Source organism: Eschrichtius robustus, chromosome 5 (assembly GCF_028021215.1).
Source record: "Eschrichtius robustus isolate mEscRob2 chromosome 5, mEscRob2.pri, whole genome shotgun sequence".
NCBI lineage: Eukaryota > Metazoa > Chordata > Mammalia > Artiodactyla > Eschrichtiidae > Eschrichtius > Eschrichtius robustus.
The window spans coordinates 71983632-72004101 of NC_090828.1; the positions used below are offsets into that span (position 1 = coordinate 71983632).

The window sequence follows — 20470 nt, forward strand, 5'->3', positions numbered from 1 at the left end:
AATGGGAAAGGAGCTCAACAATGGAAGAACCTTCAGCGTACTCTGGAGTGAGGAGGGTGGAGACCCCGGCGCACCCCCAGGGATCTCCGGGCTCCACACTCCAGGGGAGAGGAGGTCCAGAGCTCTCCCAGCGCGCCTGGGTCCACGGAGCAGCTCGGTTTACTCTAAGCTGCCTGCTGCCAAACCCGCAGTGTTTACCATAATCCGGGTGGCTTGCAAACCCAGATGTCAGACTTCCCGTCCCAGAAATTCTCAACTCGCTCACCCCCACCTCCTATTTGGCCTCCGCAAGAAGGAGAGAGAAGGCTGGAAGCAGGAGGAGCGTGCACGCGGCAGCCTCACCCCTCCTCTCTCCCCACCCCAAAGGCAGGAATTTCTGGGATGGGCAGACGGTCCACCCCCTCTTCCTCCTCCTGCTCCAAGCCGGAGTGGGTAGAGCGGGGAAAATCTCCTAGACTTTTCCGCCTTCCAGCCCATAACCCCGAGTGCCCACACACTGTGGCGACAGGGGTGACGGTGACGGAGCGGATCTCCGGGACGCAGGGGTGGCGAGGCCTGGGGGAGGGGTGGAGCGCGGAGGAGGCTGCGGTCCCGCCTCCGCCACCGCAGGGCCGGGCGCAGTGTCCGGCGAGTCCAGTGGTTAGCGATGTCGCTGCTGTCGCTGCTGCCACCGCTGCTGCCGCTGCTGCTGGCGGTGCCGGCGGGCTCCGCCGAGGGCGCGGCGGTGGCACTCACCCCCGAGCGGCTTCTCGACTGGCAGGGTGAGTGTCCCCCGGCCCAGAGGGACCAGATGGGCACGTCGGGGGCGGGGGTGGGCAAGAGGAGGAAGGGGCGAAGCTGGGGCGGGCGAGGGCGGCCGGGATTAAACGGTGGCCCGCGTCTCTGCCGTCCGGAGAAAGCCCTGCGGATGGGCTATAGTCCTGCACGGGGACAGGCCCCGCACCCCCTCCCCCGCCCCGCTTCCTCCAGGCTTCAGCCGGGGGCGCGGCGTGGGGCGGGGCCTCGGCTCGCAGGCGGTTTGACTCGGCTGCGGTCGGGGACAAGCTGCGCGTAGGAGGGTAGGAGATGTCTCAAACGTAAACTTCCTAGAGCAGTGTATTTGGGAGGACCATCTCTGGGATAAATGATGGCAAAAATATGTCCCATTTTGTCCCCTCCCAAAGCAAGCGCCCTGGGTGTACGCTGCCACCTGCGGAGCGGCCCCACGCCTGGCTTCCCCGCTCTGCCCCTTCGGGAGAGAAAACAATCTTCTCTGTTAACGCCTCTCAGACCAGATGGGGAAGAGGAGCCCCTGTGGCCCCAATGAACTTGTGAGCTGGAGCAGGTTACCCTCTTTGCTCTTCGGTTTCTCCCCTTTGAAAAATGGGGCCTGTGACAGACGTAGGACCCCTGAGGGTAAAATGTGATCCTTTGCAAGGCACACGGCAGGCCAGTGAGTGGAGCGTTCCTGCGGAGTTACCACTGCCGTATACACGTGTACACGGGATCAACTGATCAAACACGTATTGAGCACCTACTGTACATAAGATTCATAAAGGGCTATGGACAGAGGCAGAAAGAGAGATCGCCCGCTTTCGTAAATGACTGTATGGGCTGGCTCTGAGGCAAAGGAGCCAGCGTGCAGAAGTGCAAAGCCCATGTGTGAAGGGAGGAAAGAGGTAGAGAGAAGCTAAATAAACCAGGAGAAGCCTCCAGGCAGCCTCCAGACTCTCAGCCTTTGGGGATAAGCTTGGACAGAAGGAGTAGAACATGTCACCAATGTCTGTGTTTATTTTTTTCCCCTCTCAACATATTACGCATACATTTTGGAGGTAATCTTCTCTGGACTGTATTCTCTAGCACTCCTAGGAGGCTTTACCAGGGGCAGGTTGAGCAATTCTTATTCTAAAGTGGCCGAAGGTCAGAGGCCTCTTACCTCCTTCGTCAGTTCAATAAAAATGCTCCTGCAGACGCACCTGCGACCCCATGGGGTGATCCATCTCCACTGACAGTCGCTGTGCCACGCTTATTTCTTTACATTTTAAAATGTGGGTCTTGCCTGAGCACTAAATGTCTCTCTGGAACAGGGCAGCAGCCGGGAGGACAGAAGCTGCCACCTAGCCACACAGAGAGAATGCGCTGGTGATCCTCTGAGCCAGGATTAGCACTGATGGGCTAATCCCTTCTATATGTAGCAGATCCAAATCCCGGCTGAGACAGTTGCTAATCAGTGCCTTCTTTTTAATAGTCAAGGACACTATGAGGTTAGAATCATCCACTACCTCCTGTCCCCTCCAGGTGACAGTTTGCAAATCTGAAGGCATTTGACATAGTTGGCATAGAGATTCTTCAGATGTGAAAATGCTGCTCCTAATTTCTAAAGAGCACAGAGACTGTGTGACGTTGATTGCCCCAATCCTCACACAGGCTCCCCTCCTTGACTCGAAGCACTCACATCAGTGGAATTTCAAGTATAATCTAGATGGGTTTAAAATCAGGTTTTTCCTGTTTGTCCAAAGACGGAAACACAAAATCTTAGCGTTAGAAGGGACCTGAGACGTTGTCTACTCCAGCCATCCATTTTTCAGATGTAGAAGCTGAAATACAGCAGTGTTTTTTAGCTGTGTTTGGGTGCCTACGTTTGCCACTGTGTTCACTGGACTACACTGACTTACTCTTAGCCATGATTGGCATCCCCAGAGCAACCAGGAGAAGATATGCACCTATGTCCGTTTCATATCCACTAATAAGGGATAGGTAGTAATACAAGGCAGATTATACATATAGTGTTTTTCATCTGAAAATTTCTTTGATATGTGTTACTGATTGATCTCTTATTTATTATAAGCATCCCAGCCTTGAGAGGCAGATGATGGACAGTATTGTGCTGACTTTTCAGTCATTTACCAATAAATTTGTATTTAAAAATCAGTAGATGCAGTGTCATATAGTAGTTAAGTTCATGGGCCCTGGAACCAGATTGTTGGGTTCAAATCCTGGCTCTACCATTTACCAGCTGTGTGACCTTGGGCAAGTTACTTAAGCTCTCTGTGCCTCAGTTTCCTCATACGTAAAAATGGAACTAATAATAGTACTTACCCAAGTATTGTCCTTTTGTTTCAGTATCACCACGGTGCCCTCTTCCTCTGGCCAGTCCAGACCATTTTGACGTGTTGACAGCCCTGTAACAATTACTTCCCTGTGCACAGCACTGTACTTGGCATGTCTGCAGCCTGTCTCCTACCTCTAGTTGCTATAGCAAGGGACCTCATTGTGGTTCTGAAATCTGAGCCCTTCATTCTAGCAAGTGCTAAAACTTGATAATTTCATTCAAGTACCCCAGATACTGGGAGGGTAGAGGGGAGATCAAAGAAGGGGACAGGGCATCCTGGGGAAAAGTGGGCATAGTCTCTGTGGAGGTTGCTAAAGGAAATGAACTGGGGGCAAGTAAAAGAAGTTCGAAGCGACGTTGAGGGCTGAAAATTATAAATGTGAAATGGCCCCAACCAACATAGTAAGAGAGCTTCCCCTACAGCACTCAGCTTCCCAGCAGCAGGGGGGAGGGAGCCCACGGCTGTGTCAGCGCTCAGAGACGGTCAAGGTAGGCTCTTTTGAATGGCCAATGACCAAGGGAAGTGAGGGTGAAAGTAAGGAGATGAGAGAGATGGCAGAGCAGGAAGGGTAGTGATTATACGATGGAAATAATGAATTTTGGAGATGGGTGCATTCTCAGTAGTGACCAGGTCCAAGGTATGGTTGCAGAAGTGATCACTAAAGCGAGAACAAGTGAAAGAAGGTCCTCGGAGCAGAGTGGGTCAAGGAACCGAGCGTCCAGAGCAGTACATATCCGTCTGAAACAAAAGTTTCATTAAAAAACACCCTTACCTAATATGATGTGCTGCTACTTTTCTACTCTGTTCTACTCTATTTTGCTTTGTAATGTTCCACTCTATTTTGATTTCATGATGCATTAATGGGCCACAGCCTGCACTGAAGAAAACACTGGGCCAGAGTGTTGGGAGTTAAAGGCCTTGGGGTGGGGAGGCCAATGGGGTGTTTGCTGGAGTGACATAGTGAATGTGAGGAAGAGGTCCAGGGCGGTGCGCTCGGTATGGAGCAATGAAGAGAGGGTGCCACGAAGGAGAGGTTTCTGAAAGAGGGTGGTGAGAGCCACCCCCTGGAGGCAGCAGTGGGGAGGAGTCGTGACCCTGAGATTTTCCCCTTAGCTCCCATTTCTAATACAAAGGTCAAAATGCCCCTCACCACAGCCAGCTGGGTGCTATTAATGCATACCCTTCCTTCACAGGTGAAGACAGGTTGAGTAACTTGCACCTACAGGAACTTGTAGAGTAGGGATGTGAACCGGATCCACAAGCACTGATGCGGAGGACCCCTGTACAGCCTTGTGACCTGATAAGATAGCTCATTCTTATCCCTCTGTTTGCTGGGAGCATGTGACTTGATTATGTGACAGGAGGAACAGGAGGCCAGCCTCTTGCTCTCTTCAACTCCTCCTTTTCTAAACCTGTACTTCCACATGTAGGAGTAAATATTTTCACAGAGCCGAAGTGTGCAAAGCCATTGATTTTTTTCTAAGCGATTTTTATATCCCTGGGCAATGAGCCATCCTCCTAATCTGGGGATTTGGAATTTAAGTGAAAGCATGATCAGCTCCTGGTTTAGCTGCCCTGCCTGGCCATCAATCACTCCAACCCTCAGACTCTGTTTCTTCCATCTCTGTTCATCATCTTTCAGAAACTCTTCCACTTTATACTTTTCTCATCCCAGTTTCTCTGACCGGCTTCTTTCCTCATGAGCCTTTGAGAGTCAGCATAGACTTCCAATTTTTCTGGTCCTTTTTACTCTTTCTCAGTAGCTCCTAACCTCTTTTCCTATTATTGGTTGTCACAGTAACAGATACTACACCATGTGGGTTCCACGCCAATTACCAGAAAGGTTGAGCCATACAGAGTTTCGTTGTCCCCTCAGCTTCCCTTCCTTGAGCTAAGAATTTGCTTATTTATATCAGGATTTCTGAAGATACAATCCTTTGTTCTGCCTCTTCTGAACTCATCCCTATGTGATGGATCTTCATATGATCTACCAAAGTAATGTATTTGAGACATTTATAGACCCTTGTCTCCGTCTTCTTTTAGAAATTATCCTTGAAAGCCTTTTAGCAGATGTTCCAAACCAAAGCTTGGAACATAAATTATATTTTTTCATTGATCAGAGTGAAAAGAAATATTACAGTTCATAAAAGAAACAAACACAAGAACACCTTATAAACACTACAGTAAGTCACTTAGGGTAGAATATTTTATAAAGTCATTCAAGAAAAATGGAGGAATTTTATGAGAATTCCTATAAACTGGGTTCTGTGATACAGAGCTGAACAAAATAGACAAGAGTTTTCTGCTTTCATGCGGGGCCACGTGACTTTCTAAGTTACTATACTTTCCAGATTTTTTTGGAACTACAGTTCCAAAGAAATATGCTAATGAACAAATTTCATTTCTTCTGGCTTTTTGCATCACGCTCTTGAGAACTTTCCTTTTCGGTTATGAAAATACAAACAGAAAATTCAAAGTAATCATTTAACTATAAACATTGTTGTCTTATTTTGCTGCTATTTTTCACTACCCATGTCCAAAGTTAAGATTTGTTTTTCTTTTACTAACATTTATAAAGGGGTCGTAGTGACTGAGGTAGTCCTTATCAGGATCCTATGAGGACAGCACTATAATTAATTAAGCCCATTGTGCAGATGGAGAAACTAAGGCAGGTACTCTCAACCTCAAGCAGTTCTGCCCTAAAAGACGTGCTCTGTGGTTTGCCAAGGTCTTTTCTCCACAGTGTTAGCCTTGGCCAGTTAACAGGGCAGTCTTTATGGGCGTGTGACCAGAACTGTCTCGTAGGGCTCCATGCTCAGCAGGGCCTTGCCCTTGGGGTTGAATGCTCTGTGGTTTGGGGTCTTGGAATTCTTAGTAATTTTTATTTCTGAATTTGTGCTTTGGGTGTGAAATCCTGTGGGACAATGGCGCACAGACCAAGAGATTAAATCTCAGGCCCTCCTCTCGTCACCTCCCCACTTTCCTTGGGTGGGTTTTCAGCCTCCCCCTCCATACTCCTGTGCTCCGCCCACCATGGCAACAGGTTGCCTTGGGGCTGGGAAACTGAAGGCCCAGGGCCTGGGAGTGGACGGCCAGTGGTATCTGGGGGCAGGACAAGGCTGCTGTCCCCACCAGGTTGGCAGCACCATTGCATGTTCCGTGGGGACTGAGTGGGGACCTATCACCTGTCCCCAGTCCAGGTACTGAGCGTGTTCCCAGAGCTTCCTGCCACGGAGGTTGCAACCCCTCACAGGCCCACGGGAAGTGAAGATTGACTGGACTTCCCTGTCCCCTCCAGGGCCCTACATTTTCATTTTACTCTGGGCTCTGTGAATTACGTAGCTGAATAAGAAGCATGGGACTGTTATGAGTTGAACTGTGTCCCCCTCAAAATTAAGATGTTGAATTCATAACCCCCCACATACCTCAGAATGAGGCCTCATTTGGAGATAGGGTCTTTTCAGATGTAATCAAGTTACAATGAGGTGGTTAGGGTGGGCCCTAATTTAATATGACTGATGTCCACCTAAGAAGGGAAAATTTGGACACAGAAATATGCATAGACAGTAGATGATATGAAGAGACACAAGGAGAAGACAGCCATCTACAAGCCAAGGAAAGAGGCCTGGAACAGATCCTTCCCTCACAGGCCTCCAAGGAGCCAACCCAGCCGACACCTTGATTTTTGACGTGTAACCTCCAGATCTGTGAGACAACAAATTTCTGTTTAAGCCACTCAGTTTGTGGTACTTTCTGATGGCAGCCTTAGCAAACAAATACAAGGACTAACAACATATCTACCATTAAGAGTTGGATTTGGTTGTGTTTTCTTTTTCTTTCTTTCTTTTTTTAAAATATTTATTTATTTATTTGGCTGCACCGGGTCTTAGTTGCGGCATGCTGGATCTTCATTGCCATGTGCAGGAGTTTCAGTTGCAGCATGCAGGCTCTTAGTTGCGGCATACGGGATCTAGTTCCCTGATCAGGGATAGAGCCTGGGCGCCCTGCATTGGGAGTGCAGAGTCTTAACCACTGGACCACCAGGGAAGTCCCTTGGTTGTGTTTTCACTTCTGTATCCCACTTAATACATATTTTTCTTGAGTATATTCTCAAAGCAGACAAGATGGATAGCTCAGTGTAAACACTTCTGCTTTCAATAACGTCACATCATTTCCAGGGTTGTTTGGTTGTTGGCTGAGTTGTTTTCTGCTTTTGTTTGTTTTGGTGACCCAGTCTTTGAATCATATCCCCCAGGGCTTCCACACGAAGACATGTTGAGGGAAGTTTAACAATGTTCTGTCTTATTGTTTCTTGCCATAACATGGTCTTCTGTAGCAAGACTCCCTGGTGACTGAGATGGTATATTTTCAGCACAGTCTATAAGATGTTAACAGAGCTGCTGTGAATAATGAGTTTCACACCAGCAATGTTTGAATGTCTGTTAGATACTTTCCAGTTAAATAAAGACAAAAATGATGGAGGAATAGACTAAAAACTAAAAGGAAGAAAAATGTTTTCAACTCTGTTTAAAAATTCACCGGTAAGATACAGAGACACAGCGAAGAACTTTGAAAGAGCGAAGATTTTCTGCAGAGGTCAGAAGATTTACTGCTAAATGTGATGGACGAAGAGGGGGGGCGGGGAGGGAATGAGAGTGGCAGAGTGGCGAGGACAGTCTGGAAGGGTTAATCTACTTCACACAGGGGTTGGTGACAGGCAATTTGAATCCTGACAAAACTGGAGCCCGGTGGAGCAGATTAAGCCAGGTTTCATTTTTCCTGCGTGCGAGAAAGAGTATTGTATGCCTCGTGGAACTTGGAGTGACGATTTGGGGAGATTAGGAAGAAAAGGGAAGAGAACATGTAAAAAGATTTAGCAAGAGGGGTCCCACGGGCCTGTGGAGGTGGTGATTATCCAGGTTCAGAAGCTGCAGGAGAATAAAGAAGGCTCAAAGTCAAGGACAATGCTAGGGCAGGGAAAGAGAAGAAGTTCTGAGACAGGACAAGGGGATATTTTAAAACATACTTAACTTTTTAGTTGATTATAGAAATCAATTGTTAGGAAGCCACGGGCTTTGTTAAGTGCTGTCAGATTGTCAAGAGATAAACACCAAATCTCAGATGATCTGGGATAAAAATGCAAGTATTCATGCAGAGATGGCCAAGGAGGACAGAACACACTTTTCACTTTGTTCTGTCCTTTCAAGTACAATGCACATGCTGCATGCTGCAAACGTCAGAAATTCCTTGCTTATTGGTTTGGAAAGTCATATTAAGAATCCAGCTTCTCTGCATCGTTCAGCCATGAACGGGACTTGATTCAGCCCCACACAGCATCCCTTCCTGCTACAGAGTAATCTAAGTAAGGAAAACAATCAAATCTGAATCTGAGTCACTGGACAGGACAAACCTGAATTTGTGTAGCTGGAAAATGTCAATACATCTCAAGAGAGAAGCTGCTCAACTTTAGATTGGTTTCAGGGCAGAGATGCCCTCCCCATACTTCCTGGACCCTTTCCATGCCGAAACTGAGATACTGTCAGAAGAGCAAGGAACTGGACAGATTCAAGGGATTATCCAGGGAAGGAAATGCGTGAGCCCAGCACCAGCTGTGTGGGTAGATGGAGTAGAAGAGGTTTAAACCCAGGGGAATGGAGTAGGAGATTGAAATTGGAGTGCAGTGGGCAAGCTGTGGGCTTCCTATTAGGAAGCTTGTCTTAAACATTGCACTTGACGTGAACCGTGCATTTGAGCTTTTCCTTCCAGTTCCCATAACATGGAAGGGCCCAGAGGCCGGTTTATACGTCGGTTGGATTAGGTGCCACCGTCATGGTGTTATTTATTAAACACCAGAAAACCCTTTGCTTGCCTAAAGTCCACCATAAAAAGAGGATTTCTTTAGGAATTGTTTCGTTGTTTGTTTCAAGTGTTTTGGTTTTTTTTCAATCAAAAGAACATACATCTCACCGAGGCTTAACATTTCAAATCGTATCTGATTTACGTAACACTTCATACCTCAGCCAGTTCTAAGAGTAGCTGTTTAAAGGATAAGGGGACACTGAAAGGTGGGTGGAAGCAATCAGAAGGGGTGCTGAGCATGAAGTGGAAGGGCCTCAAGAGGAACCTCCTGCAGGGACCCCCAGTTGGCACTCTTCCAACTCTAATCGCAGCCCCAGGCTTTATTCTCCAACCTCACGGTATCATAGGGATTGGCCGGCATCTGACAGTGTATCGGATTCCTGAAGCCAGAAAACAAGTGATTGCAACTACCTTTTCCAGAATCCTCCCATTCTGTCGATCACCAAATCCTGTCATTTCTTCCCTCTTTGAATTCTCTCTCTAGTGACTAGAGTCTAACCATTCCCTTCCTTTCTCATCACCACCAGTTGAACTGACACCTCTGTCTCTCTTACCGGATCAAAGCAATAGTCTTCAGACTGTTCTCCATTCTGCACGTGGGCTGTCTCATCCCAGCTGAGAACTCCTCCAGGACAGGAACTTGGACATTTGTCTCACACCTCTACTCTCCTAAAACCGTGCTGGGCACACAAAAATGCTCAATAAATGTTTTTATCGAATGATTTACCACCCTGATTCATCTTCCACACCACAGCCTCAGTCATGCCTTCTCTTGTTCCAAAAATTCCCTTTATCTGAATAACATACAAATTTTTGAATAAAATTTAAGCTCTTCATAAAATGGCCCCAAACCACCTCTTTCCAACTTTGTATTCTACAACCACCAAACACTTTTAGATAGTGAGGCTCTTGTCACCCTAGAGCTGATTATTTTCATCACCTCTGAGCTTTGATGACTTTTGCTCTGTCCACAGTGCCCCCGGCCCAACCCTTCACCTCTCCGTCTATACCTCCTGCACTACCTGAACCCTCCCTCTGTAATGCGGACAGGCACCCATGCTGGGCTAGTTCACCCATGTACCTCCATGTGCAACAAATATTAGGTCCCTATCAAATGTTTGTTGAATGAAAGTGTGTGTGTGTGTTCTTGTGAGAGAGTGATTGATTGATTGATTGATTTCTCTGATCTTCTAGGCCAAAGTGACCCCTTCTAACTCCTGCTTTCCACCTTATTGTGCTTATATCTCTTACGTCAATATGTATTTTGGCATTAAGTTATAGTTCTTCCTGTACACTTCATGATGTACTCCCAGGGAGAACATCAGTTCCTCGAGGGCAAACACTATGGCACATATATCCTTCTATCTGCAGGGCTCCTAACACACCACCATATTAGGCGCCCAATTAATGTTTGTTTGAAATTTCAAGTCTCCCACTTCAAATAATTTGGCAACAATCTACAGCAGCTCATTTTCTGCTTTCTAGGTTATAAATGAATGGATGTAAATAGAGTTAGACCTATATGGTTTTCACTAAGTATATCAATATAAAACTTCTAAGGAGAAAATGGATTTGGAAAAAAAAATGTGTAAGAATGATTCAGTTAAATGAGCTTTACAGTCCCATCCAGCGCTGAAGTTCATGGTTCTGGGTGTATGGGTAGGTAGTCTCCTCTGCTATGTCCATGTTCCTTCCACTGCTGTTCTGCTGTCTCCTCCCCAGAAAATGGGCCAGTACGTGCACACACACCCACACACCCACTCACACACACACAAGCACACACACACACTCTCCACCTAGAAAGGTCTGATGCCACTGAGCCACCATGTCCACCTCACACATGACATCACTTGAAGATCCACTCAAGTGTTTTAAATTCTGGTCTATTTTCTTTTTCTTATCTTTCATCACTTGTTTTTAAGGGTTTACTTTAAGTGCAGTTACAATGTTTTCTTTGGAACTGATGGAACTCCCTTCTTTTCCTTAACTAGGAGAATTCCCATGATTCCAGAACGAATAGATATAGTTTTAAAGAACAGATATTTAGATAAATGATTCCTCTATCTCTGGTACCCTACACAGTGCCTTCCACATAGTCAGCACCCAGTGAATGCTTGTTCAATGAATGAATAAATAAATAAATAAATAAATAAATAAATAAATAAATAAATTCACCTTCTATTCCTTAGAAATACATGTCATCTTGAGGCGCCAAAGGGTGGATCTAAAATGATCTCGTCTCAAAAGGCACTCAGAAGTAGAAAGTAGAGCCCCTATCTTCTATGGATTTTATTTTATTTTTTAAGGATGAAAATTAGTTTATAAGTTACTTCTGGTAAACCAATCCTTTTTCTCCTCCTAAACTTATAATTATGAAGGGAAGTATAATAGCATTTTACTGCAAAGAGATTTAGTAATTCTGGCAGTACTTCATTAATCACTTAATCAGTGTTCAAGCAGAACTGATGTCCTTGACATATATAATCAATCTTGATTCCTCCCACATTTGATCTTCATCCTTTTTGAAATCTGTCTACAGACACTAAGGATTGGTGGCTTATTTTCATATTATGTTTTTGTTAGAGACGACTCATATACACATATAATAATAATCCAAATATTGATACCTATATTGGGTCTCCTCATAGTCTATTTGAAAACAGTTGTTTTCTATTCAGTGAATTTATGGAGATTAATGGTGCTAGGACCAGATTCTATTATAGCTTAATGGGAAAATGGGATTGGGCCGTTTTTTAGCTTAGTGTGACATATTATTCTTTTGGAGATGGCATGTTTATTGTTATTGGTAAGCCAGAGCTACTTGTTTATGATACATTCGGAGGAACTTTTCCAAAGCCACATCCTAAAGGTAGCTGGGCTTAGAAATATGATAGCACCCTAAGATTGAGCAGCAGGGAATTAAGTTTGTCTAATATCTTCTGCTTTGGAAAGGTGTTTTTATGACCAGTGGTAAAACTACAGAAGCTCTGATTCTACCACTCCTTTTCTCTTAACACTTAATAATTTGGATATTTTAAAACATTATTTATTCACCTCAAATTTTAGTGATTTATAATTTCCACGTCCATTTACTTACAGACCACTCGTTTACCCGTGCATAGACTGCTGGTCAACATCAAGCATTTTTGTCTTTCTTGTAAGAGAGCTGCAGTGTAGACTTTACAGGTTGACAGCGTGGCAGATGAATAGATGAAGACTCAATTCATAATCACACGTGTATTTGAACAAATGAGACAAAGATTTTGTCATCTGGTTATCTGAGGAATATTTTTCCTCCATGAAAGGTGATAGCATGGTATTTCTGGATTGTTAACTAAAATGTCTACACCTACTATGTGCTGCAGAATCTAAAGTAAAAATGAGCTTTTGTGCTAATGCTAGAAGTCTATGGGGGTATGCTCAAATTAGTACTCTACAGGTGTTCAACCAGACCTACGGCTGGATCTGCAGACTAAGAACCAGGAAGCCAGAAAGATGACAATGACAATAATAACAACAAGTCACATTTACTGAGGTCTTCCCGTGCCACGGTAGCGCGTGTTGTGCTTTGCAAGGGTTATTTAATGGAATACACTTAACATCCCTATGAGGTGACTATCATACATATTCCTAGTTCAAAGAGGAAAGGCAAGGCTCACAGAGATCAAGAAATTTGCCCAAAGTCACAAGTCTGGTCTGTGGCGGATCTGTCTGATTCCAGAGCTCTCAACCACCAGCCAGGTAGTCTACCCACCTATCTTAGGTGTATGAACTGAGGCCCAGAGGGCTATGGCACAGCCAGTGAGTTGCAGAGCTGGATATATTTGAACATATATATTAGGTAGAAGCTAAACTACAGAACAATTATAGTAACATAATTATCCTTTAGTGAAAAATTAATGGGACTCTGGGCTAGCTAGAAAGTAATTAGTAGATTACAACAGAAATTAAGGTTAACATTCTACCCAGGCATGAAAAGGTGAATAGGAGAGCTGGAGAGAAGGTTAATAATTCTCAGAGTCCACACTGCATTGGCGAGAGGTAGATTTGATCTTGAATGACTATTACTAATAACCACACAGACATGGGCTTCATTAGGAAAACAAATTTCCTGATCTAAATGAAATCTGCCTAAAACAGTTCATTCTCTGCCCCCTGCCCCCATTCCTTTCTCTTTTGTTCTGATGTATGGTGATCAAAGCAATTTTCTGACAACTAATTCAACTCCTCAAATATATGGTTATAAATAAGGTTATCAATTATTACATGAAGTATAGCTTCCATTAATACACTGACAATCTTTTTTCAACAGTGTCTTAAGTGATTTTGGTTATTGTAAATCAGTTCTTCTTGGCCTGAGCAACTTTAGAAAAACCAAAAGAACTTTTACCTAAATGAAACATTCCAGTGCACGAGGAGGCTCATTCTGCAGTGTTCCCAATCTCTAGAAGGCTCTGCCTGTGTCCACTATGGCCCTGCCACCGCACACGCCTGGCCCTAAATCACAGCCGTTTTAAGGGAACCTGATAATGTCCCTTTAGATTTTTGAAGAATGGACAGGAAGTAAGACGTGACAGCAGAGCCTAGTGAATAGGAGAACAAAAGAGCTCTTGGACCTGACCAGACAGTCTGAGCTGAGTAACCCAGCAACCTTAAGCCTAAGTAAGCAGCAGCTGCCAGCGTGTTTAATCAACATCAAACATTTACTGAACTTCCACGATGTGCTCAGGACACTCTGAACTTGGACAAAAGAAATCAGACATGATTTCCACCTTCAAAAAACCTGTGGGAGGACATGTCATAACTGCTGTGTAATAGGTGCCTTCCAGGCCAGCGACTTGAGGTAAAGTCAGGTAGTGGGCAGGTAGATACCACTAAGCCCTGGCTGGGCCCTGCCAGCTTTTCCACAGGAAACTCACCCAAATCTCTTCTTCTGGCTCCCAAAGGTTAGAGGCTCAGGGGTATATCACAAAATGCCTACTTCCTCCACATTCCCACGTGGCCTGTGTGGTTTCTATCCTGTCACAGTGCTCTTGCAACCTCTCATGTACCTAGGTGAGGGGCCTCACCTAGTGTCCTGGGCATCTGTCTGCTGTTGCCCAACAAGGATGTTCCCAGGAGGAGGCCATCCCCGTAGTGTATGTCCCCACCCTTCTACTCCTGATGGACCCAGCACAGAAAACAAATGTGGAGAAGCATTTTTTCTCACCAGCATTGCGTCTTGTATCAAGACACAAAGCAGCCCTTAACTTCTATCCTTTAGGTTTTCTACTGAAATTTGATGGTGGAAATTTTCATTTCAGTGGCTCTTGATTCAGCTGCCATATTCCTAACATTCAGGCACTTGTCTGAAGAGAACCAAAGTGTCACCATGCCTCTGGGCACCCAATGTCTCTCCCTTGCAGCGCTGAGTATTATCACCAATCCCCGCTCTCTCTTCAGTTGTGGCGAGCTCCTTTTCTATCAGTACCATTCTGGAGTGGATTCACAAGCATCCCTTGTTACTGGAGGGCCAATGCAGTCTTAGACCAGAGGTTTTCCATTAGCTCTAATAAGTCCATGTATGCTTCCCAAGAAACTCCTTTGTTTTGTGCAAATCAAGCCCCCGTGGTGGACCTCACGCATTAAATTCAGATCTGTTTGCGACAGCTGTCAGTGTGACATATCACAGCTCAGACATGCACATTAGGATCCTCCAGACACTGGTTAATTATATATGAAGATTCTATACCATATCTTCTATTTTGCTGTTTCAGATAAAGGGATCTTCATTATCCAAAGTGAGAACCTCGAGAAATGCATTCAAGCTGGCAAATCTACACTGACCCTGGAGAGTTGCAAACCACCCAACAAGTACATGCTGTGGAAGTGGGTTTCAAACCACCGCCTCTTTAACATCGGAGGCAGCGGCTGCCTGGGCCTGAATGTGTCTAATCCAGAGCAGCCGCTGAGCATATACGAGTGTGATTCCACCCACATTTCCTTGAAGTGGCGCTGTAACAGGAAGATGATCACCGGCCCGCTCCAGTACATGGTCCAGGTGAAGCACGACAACACGCTTGTGGCCTCCTGGAAATATCATCATAAGTGGGTTTCCTATACGTCAGGCGGTGGAGGCATTTGTGAATATCTGCACAAAGGTAAAAAAGAATTTCAACCAAAGTACACATGAAGTGATATGTTTAGCAAGTTTGCCCATAAGTAAAGATTTGTAAAATATATGAAAGAGGTACACAGCACCTAGAACCTCCAGACACTTCTACTAAACACAATTTAGTTGCTTACTCGCTCATTGTAAAAAGATTACTGGAGTCTTGGAATGGGCTTGCTAAATTCTGCTAAAGAAGCAGAACTGCGAATTTAAAGGTATTAGAGGAGAAAACACTTAAATAACTTTGGGAATCAATGGAAAGGAGAAAGAGGGAGAAAGAAAATAAAAATAGAAGGAAAAGATTTTTTGAAGTTAGACTTTCAGGATGAAAATAAGAGCCACTCCTGTCAATATTTCTTTTATTGTAGAAACTTTGTCCCATGTAGAGAGTGTGTCTGCAGGGCACCTCAGTGCCTCCTAAGGCCTGGCTGGCGTTCGTGTGGTGGTCATGTTACAAGGCATTTATTTATTTATTTTTTTTTTTAAAGATTTTTTTGATGTGGACCATTTTTAAAGTCTTTATTGAATTTGTTACAATACCGCTTCTGTTTCTTGTTTTGGTTTTTTGGCCCCGAGGCACGTGGGATCTTAGCTCCCCGACCAGGGATCAAACCCACACCCCCTGCATTGGAAGGCAAAGTCTTAACCACTGGACTGCCAGGGAAGTCCCATGTTACAAGGCATTTAAAGGCAGACTATTGTCAGGGGTTATTTGGTGTGTGCCGGGGAGCAAGAAAGCATGGTTTTGGTGGCGGGTAGGGGGAGGTGTTTTCATTTTCCATAGTTCTGTGATATTTGGTATTTTTAAACAGAGAAAGAAAGCAGCTTAGTTCTGAAATTCTGAAACCTCAAACCTGTTTGTCAGGTTTTGTTTTGTAGCTCTCTTCATTCATTCATCCACCCATTCACCGTCCATCACGCATTCATTGAACACTGACTTTCTGTGCCGGGCATCTGATTTACAAAGGCCAACAGGACAGGTGTGGTCCCTGCCCTCGTGGTGCTCTGTAGAATTATGGCTTAATAAGAGCTTCTATTTCTAAGAACTCTAGGAAGCAGAGCAAGGAGCTACTGAGATCTAAAGCAAGACTTTCTCCCGTACCTGCGAGAAATGAGTAAAGAGAGACAGAGCCAAGAGCAAGTCATTTTCAGGACTCACTACAATAAAGCAAGCGCTGCAAACCAGCACTCTGAATAATCTACAGTTCTAAGGAAGAACTCAGCATTTTGTTCCAGGTTAACATTTTAGCCATATGCCCACACTCACAATGCCTGCAGAGGAAGACTGAGTAGAAGGCAGAGGATGGAAACAAGAGGATGTGTCCTGGTATACCAGTAGTTCCTAACAGCCTCAACCTCTAGGGCTGATGGTGTGGAGTGAGCTCAGGCAACACCCTTCCCCCACCAGCTGTGGGAGAGGGTGGGGATCTCCACAGCCAGCCCTTTCGCTCCAGGACCTACTGATTTAACTGAGGGTGGCCCTGATCCCCCTCACTATAGAAAGCCCCAGCTGAGTCATGAAAAGTTGTTGTTTCCTGCTTAAGGCCAAGGACGACTGATCATTGAAATACTCTGAGGGAGCAGCCAGCCGGCCACTCAGCAGGGCCATCTTTCTCCTAGACCACTGCAGGGGCCTCCAGCCGGGCATCCACTTTGCCCTCTCTCTGTGTACATTCTGTTTGCCACTGTGCACCCCGTGAGTCTTTAAAACTCGGATCATGTGACTTTCCCATTGAAAACCCACTGATGACTTCCCACCGCCTTCAGGGTAAAGGTCAAAGCCCATGATGTGGCAGAGCCGGCCCTCTGTGAGCTGACGCTCCAGTGCCCTTCCTGGTTCTGCTTCGCACTGGGCCTCCCTCCTCCTCCCCGTCCACCCCGCACGGTTCTTGTCGCAGGTCCCCCGTACTTGCTGCTCCTTATGCCCCAAGAACTCTTTTCCAAAGACTTAAACCTCCCTTCCCCCGGTTCTTATTCAGAGGCCTTCCCTGACCACCTTATCAAAAATAGTGCCTCCACCCCTTCCCACACACACACACACACACACACACACACACACACAGTCATTCTGTTCTTACAGTATTTTGTTTTTCTTCATGGTACTTATCACTACCTGAAATGACATGTTTGCTTGTACATTTGCGTTCTCTTTTTTTCTCCCCACTAGAACAGAAGCTCCATATGAAAGCCAACTTTTACTCATTTGTTCACTATTACATCATATACCCAGTGCTGGACACATTAAATGCTCAACAGATGTCTGCTGAATGAATAAATTAATAAATGCCTATGAACCTCGAGATTCAGATGCTGATGGCTGATGTATTTGGGGACTGGAAGATATTTTAAAGTGAAATCTCCAACTATACACAATATCTTGAAATAACCAATAATGGAAAAGAATCTGAAGCTGTATACCTGAAACTAACACAATATTGTAAATCAACTATAGTTAAATAAAAATAATAATAATAGATAAATTTTTTCTTCTCATCCATTCACAAATATGTATGCTACTGTAGCAGTGCACCATAGTGAATAAACCAGGAGATAAACATACAAACAAACGATTTATCAGCATCTCCCCTGAACACAGCACTCAGCCTTGCACTTTTCCATACACTAGACACTGAGGTCCTGAGAGTTCACTGTGGTAAAGCGAGGGCCTTGCCCAGTGTAGGTTTTCAGTCGATAAAAAATGCATTCACTTTATGACAGTTTCCAAAGATAAAGCTGACATACTACTTATTTGACTTTGTCCTTTTCTTTCTCCTAGATTTGTATACAATCAAAGGGAACGCCCACGGGACACCGTGCATGTTTCCCTTCCAGTATAACCGGCAGTGGCATCATGAATGTACCCGGGAAGGGCGGGAAGACAACTTGCTGTGGTGTGCAACGACCAGCCGATACGAAAGAGATGAGAAGTGGGGATTTTGCCCAGATCCCAGTAAGAATAAAATCTAGTCTTCCCCATATGTCATGAAGGAATCAAGGATGATTAGAAAGTTATTGTATCTAAAGGAAAGCACTGAGATTGATCTACTAAAATCTGAATAAGCTCTTTGATTCCATTTATCCAGACTTTGATTTTGTGTTTGTTTTTGCCTTGAAAAGACAATTCTGATGTATATTCCTTTTTTTCCTTAAGTTCAAAAGATGTTAATTAGCCGTTCCTCATTAAGTTCAGTACATAAGGATGCTTTAACCAGAATCAAATTATAATACTCTGTGATCTCATTAATCCCAGCTTCCAGGCAGGATACTTCAAACAAACCTGAATGCATATAAAGCTCAGTTATCCTTCCAATCCACTCCCTCTTATGAGCTGCCTTAACTTCTCCATGTCCTGACTGCTTGCCTTGCCCATTGTCAAGTCCAGGCATCAGCTGGCCCTTGATGATCTTTTTAAAATCGCAGTCACCCTCGTTATTTCTCGACAATGAGTTCTTGTCTTGATTCCCTTTCCTTGTTACTCGATTTCTAGCTATAACCTCAAAATCTTTTTCTCTTCTTAACCCGATTTTCAAGGTCCAATGACAGCTGCAATGTTCTAAATTTTTTTTTGTCAGTTAGTACTTTATTATTATTATTATTTTTTTAAATAGAGAGGTATCTTTATTTATTTATTTTTGGCTGTGTTGGGTCTTCGTTTCTGTGCAAGGGCTTTCTCTAGTTGCGGCAAGCAGGGGCCACTCTTCATTGCGGTGCGCGGGCCTCTCACTATCGCGGCCTCTCCTGTTGGGGAGCACAGGCTCCAGACGCGCAGGCTCAGTAATTGTGGCTCACGGGCCCAGCTGCTCTGCGGCATGTGGGATCCTCCCAGACCAGGGCTCGAACCCGTGTCCCCCGCATTAGCAGGCAGATTCTCAACCACTGCGCCACCAGGGAAGCCCAGTACTTTATTATTTTATTGTATTTTCATTTAGCTTAAAGGTTTCCAGTGGTTCTTAAGTATTGGGGGTTATTTATATACACCTACTACTTCCTATATTCAATTTCCTTCACCTTGGTTTCTGCAAGGCAGAGAATATAGCTTTTATAATCTCTTCATGTTCCATGCCTACATTCCCTCCACATAGTTAACAAAATGCCACAAAGAAATTGAAACAAAAAGAAATTGAAGAGATTAACTCCAAAGAATCTGATTTATAAATTGCCTGTTGAATTGTTTTCTAATCTAAGAGCCAGTACAGCTTAGTGAATAAGAAAGAGTGTAGGTTTTGAAATTGGAAAGACCAAGTTTGGAGTCCTGCTTCTTCCCAACAATGAGATCCTGAGTCTCAGCTTCCTCATTATAAAATGGAGATAATAACAGTACCTATTCGGGTTATTGAGAGGATACAATTAGATGATGCATCTAAGCCACTTATCATAGTACCTGGTACTCACCAGGATTATCATCATCATCATCATATCATCATCAGGCCTAACTTATCCTTTCAGCATGTGCTTCTGAATCAATGATCCTACCTCTTTATTATCTGTCAACAGCACTAAACTAAGCATAGTGTTGTTAGGACTTAGGACCCTCTCTTCAAAGAACTTGGCCTCTAGATGGAATACAGGATAGACAGATTTGCTCCATGCCTGGAAATGCAGACTATATTTGACATGATGCTCTAGAATCACCTGGGGGATAGTTTAAAACATATATCCTCGCCCAGTCCCAGAGATGCAGTGAGCATTTGCATTTTTGACAAGTGACCCAGGTGATCCTGTGGCAGATAATTCTTCATCAGACAATTCATAATATGCAGGTAGTTCTATGCAACATACATCTGTATACAGGGGTGATGTCAAGACATTTAGCAACCAGTCTAGTATGAGCTCTTGGTCAATCCAAGTGGAGACCTTAATGTGGAGGTTAGGAGTCCCAGAGGCCCACTGCTGGTATTAACCCCTTATCTGCTGTAATGGGAGGGGATGCTGAGGCAGAAAGGGGCACTTGAGGAGCTCAGGGCAGCAGCTCTTCACCAACCAGCATGAAAGTATTTCATCATTTATTAACTGTCAGATCATCAGCCTTCTCTATCTGAATCTGAATGTCTGTATGGAGGTGTACGTGCATGTAATCCCTACACTCCTTGGATTCTTGAGTCAGATGTCACATTATTTACATCATCTTCTCTTTCCATTTCCATCTCCAGTAGATGTCATTATTAAAAGTAAACAAACCAATACTAATAAGATTAACATGTATTTCACATGGCCCTGATACTATGTTTTAAACTACACTATTCTCCTTGAGATCCTTTGAAGAGCACTGTCACCATGCTCTGTCACTTTAGCCAGTTATGGTTTCCCAGGTGGAAGCCTGGGTTTAGTTGTGCCCAGGGCTTTTCAGTCCCTGGACTATCTATTTGTT

General features: G+C 44.6%; 1 protein-coding gene across 3 annotated transcripts in view; it reads left to right on the forward strand.

Moving 5' to 3' along the window:
- Positions 1 to 354: 354 nt before the first annotated feature.
- Positions 355 to 20470, forward strand: part of PLA2R1 (phospholipase A2 receptor 1) — a 113670-nt gene continuing 93554 nt past the window's right edge. The window contains exons 1-3 of one of the 3 annotated variants that reach the window (XM_068545027.1): positions 355 to 761; positions 14708 to 15091; positions 17879 to 18052. In XM_068545027.1, coding sequence (XP_068401128.1) covers positions 647 to 761; positions 14708 to 15091; positions 17879 to 18052 — 673 coding nt within the window. In that variant the 5' untranslated portion in view covers positions 355 to 646. The remainder of the gene's footprint in view (positions 762 to 14707; positions 15092 to 17878; positions 18053 to 20470) is intronic. The other 2 variants (XM_068545025.1, XM_068545026.1) reach the window with 2 other exon arrangements.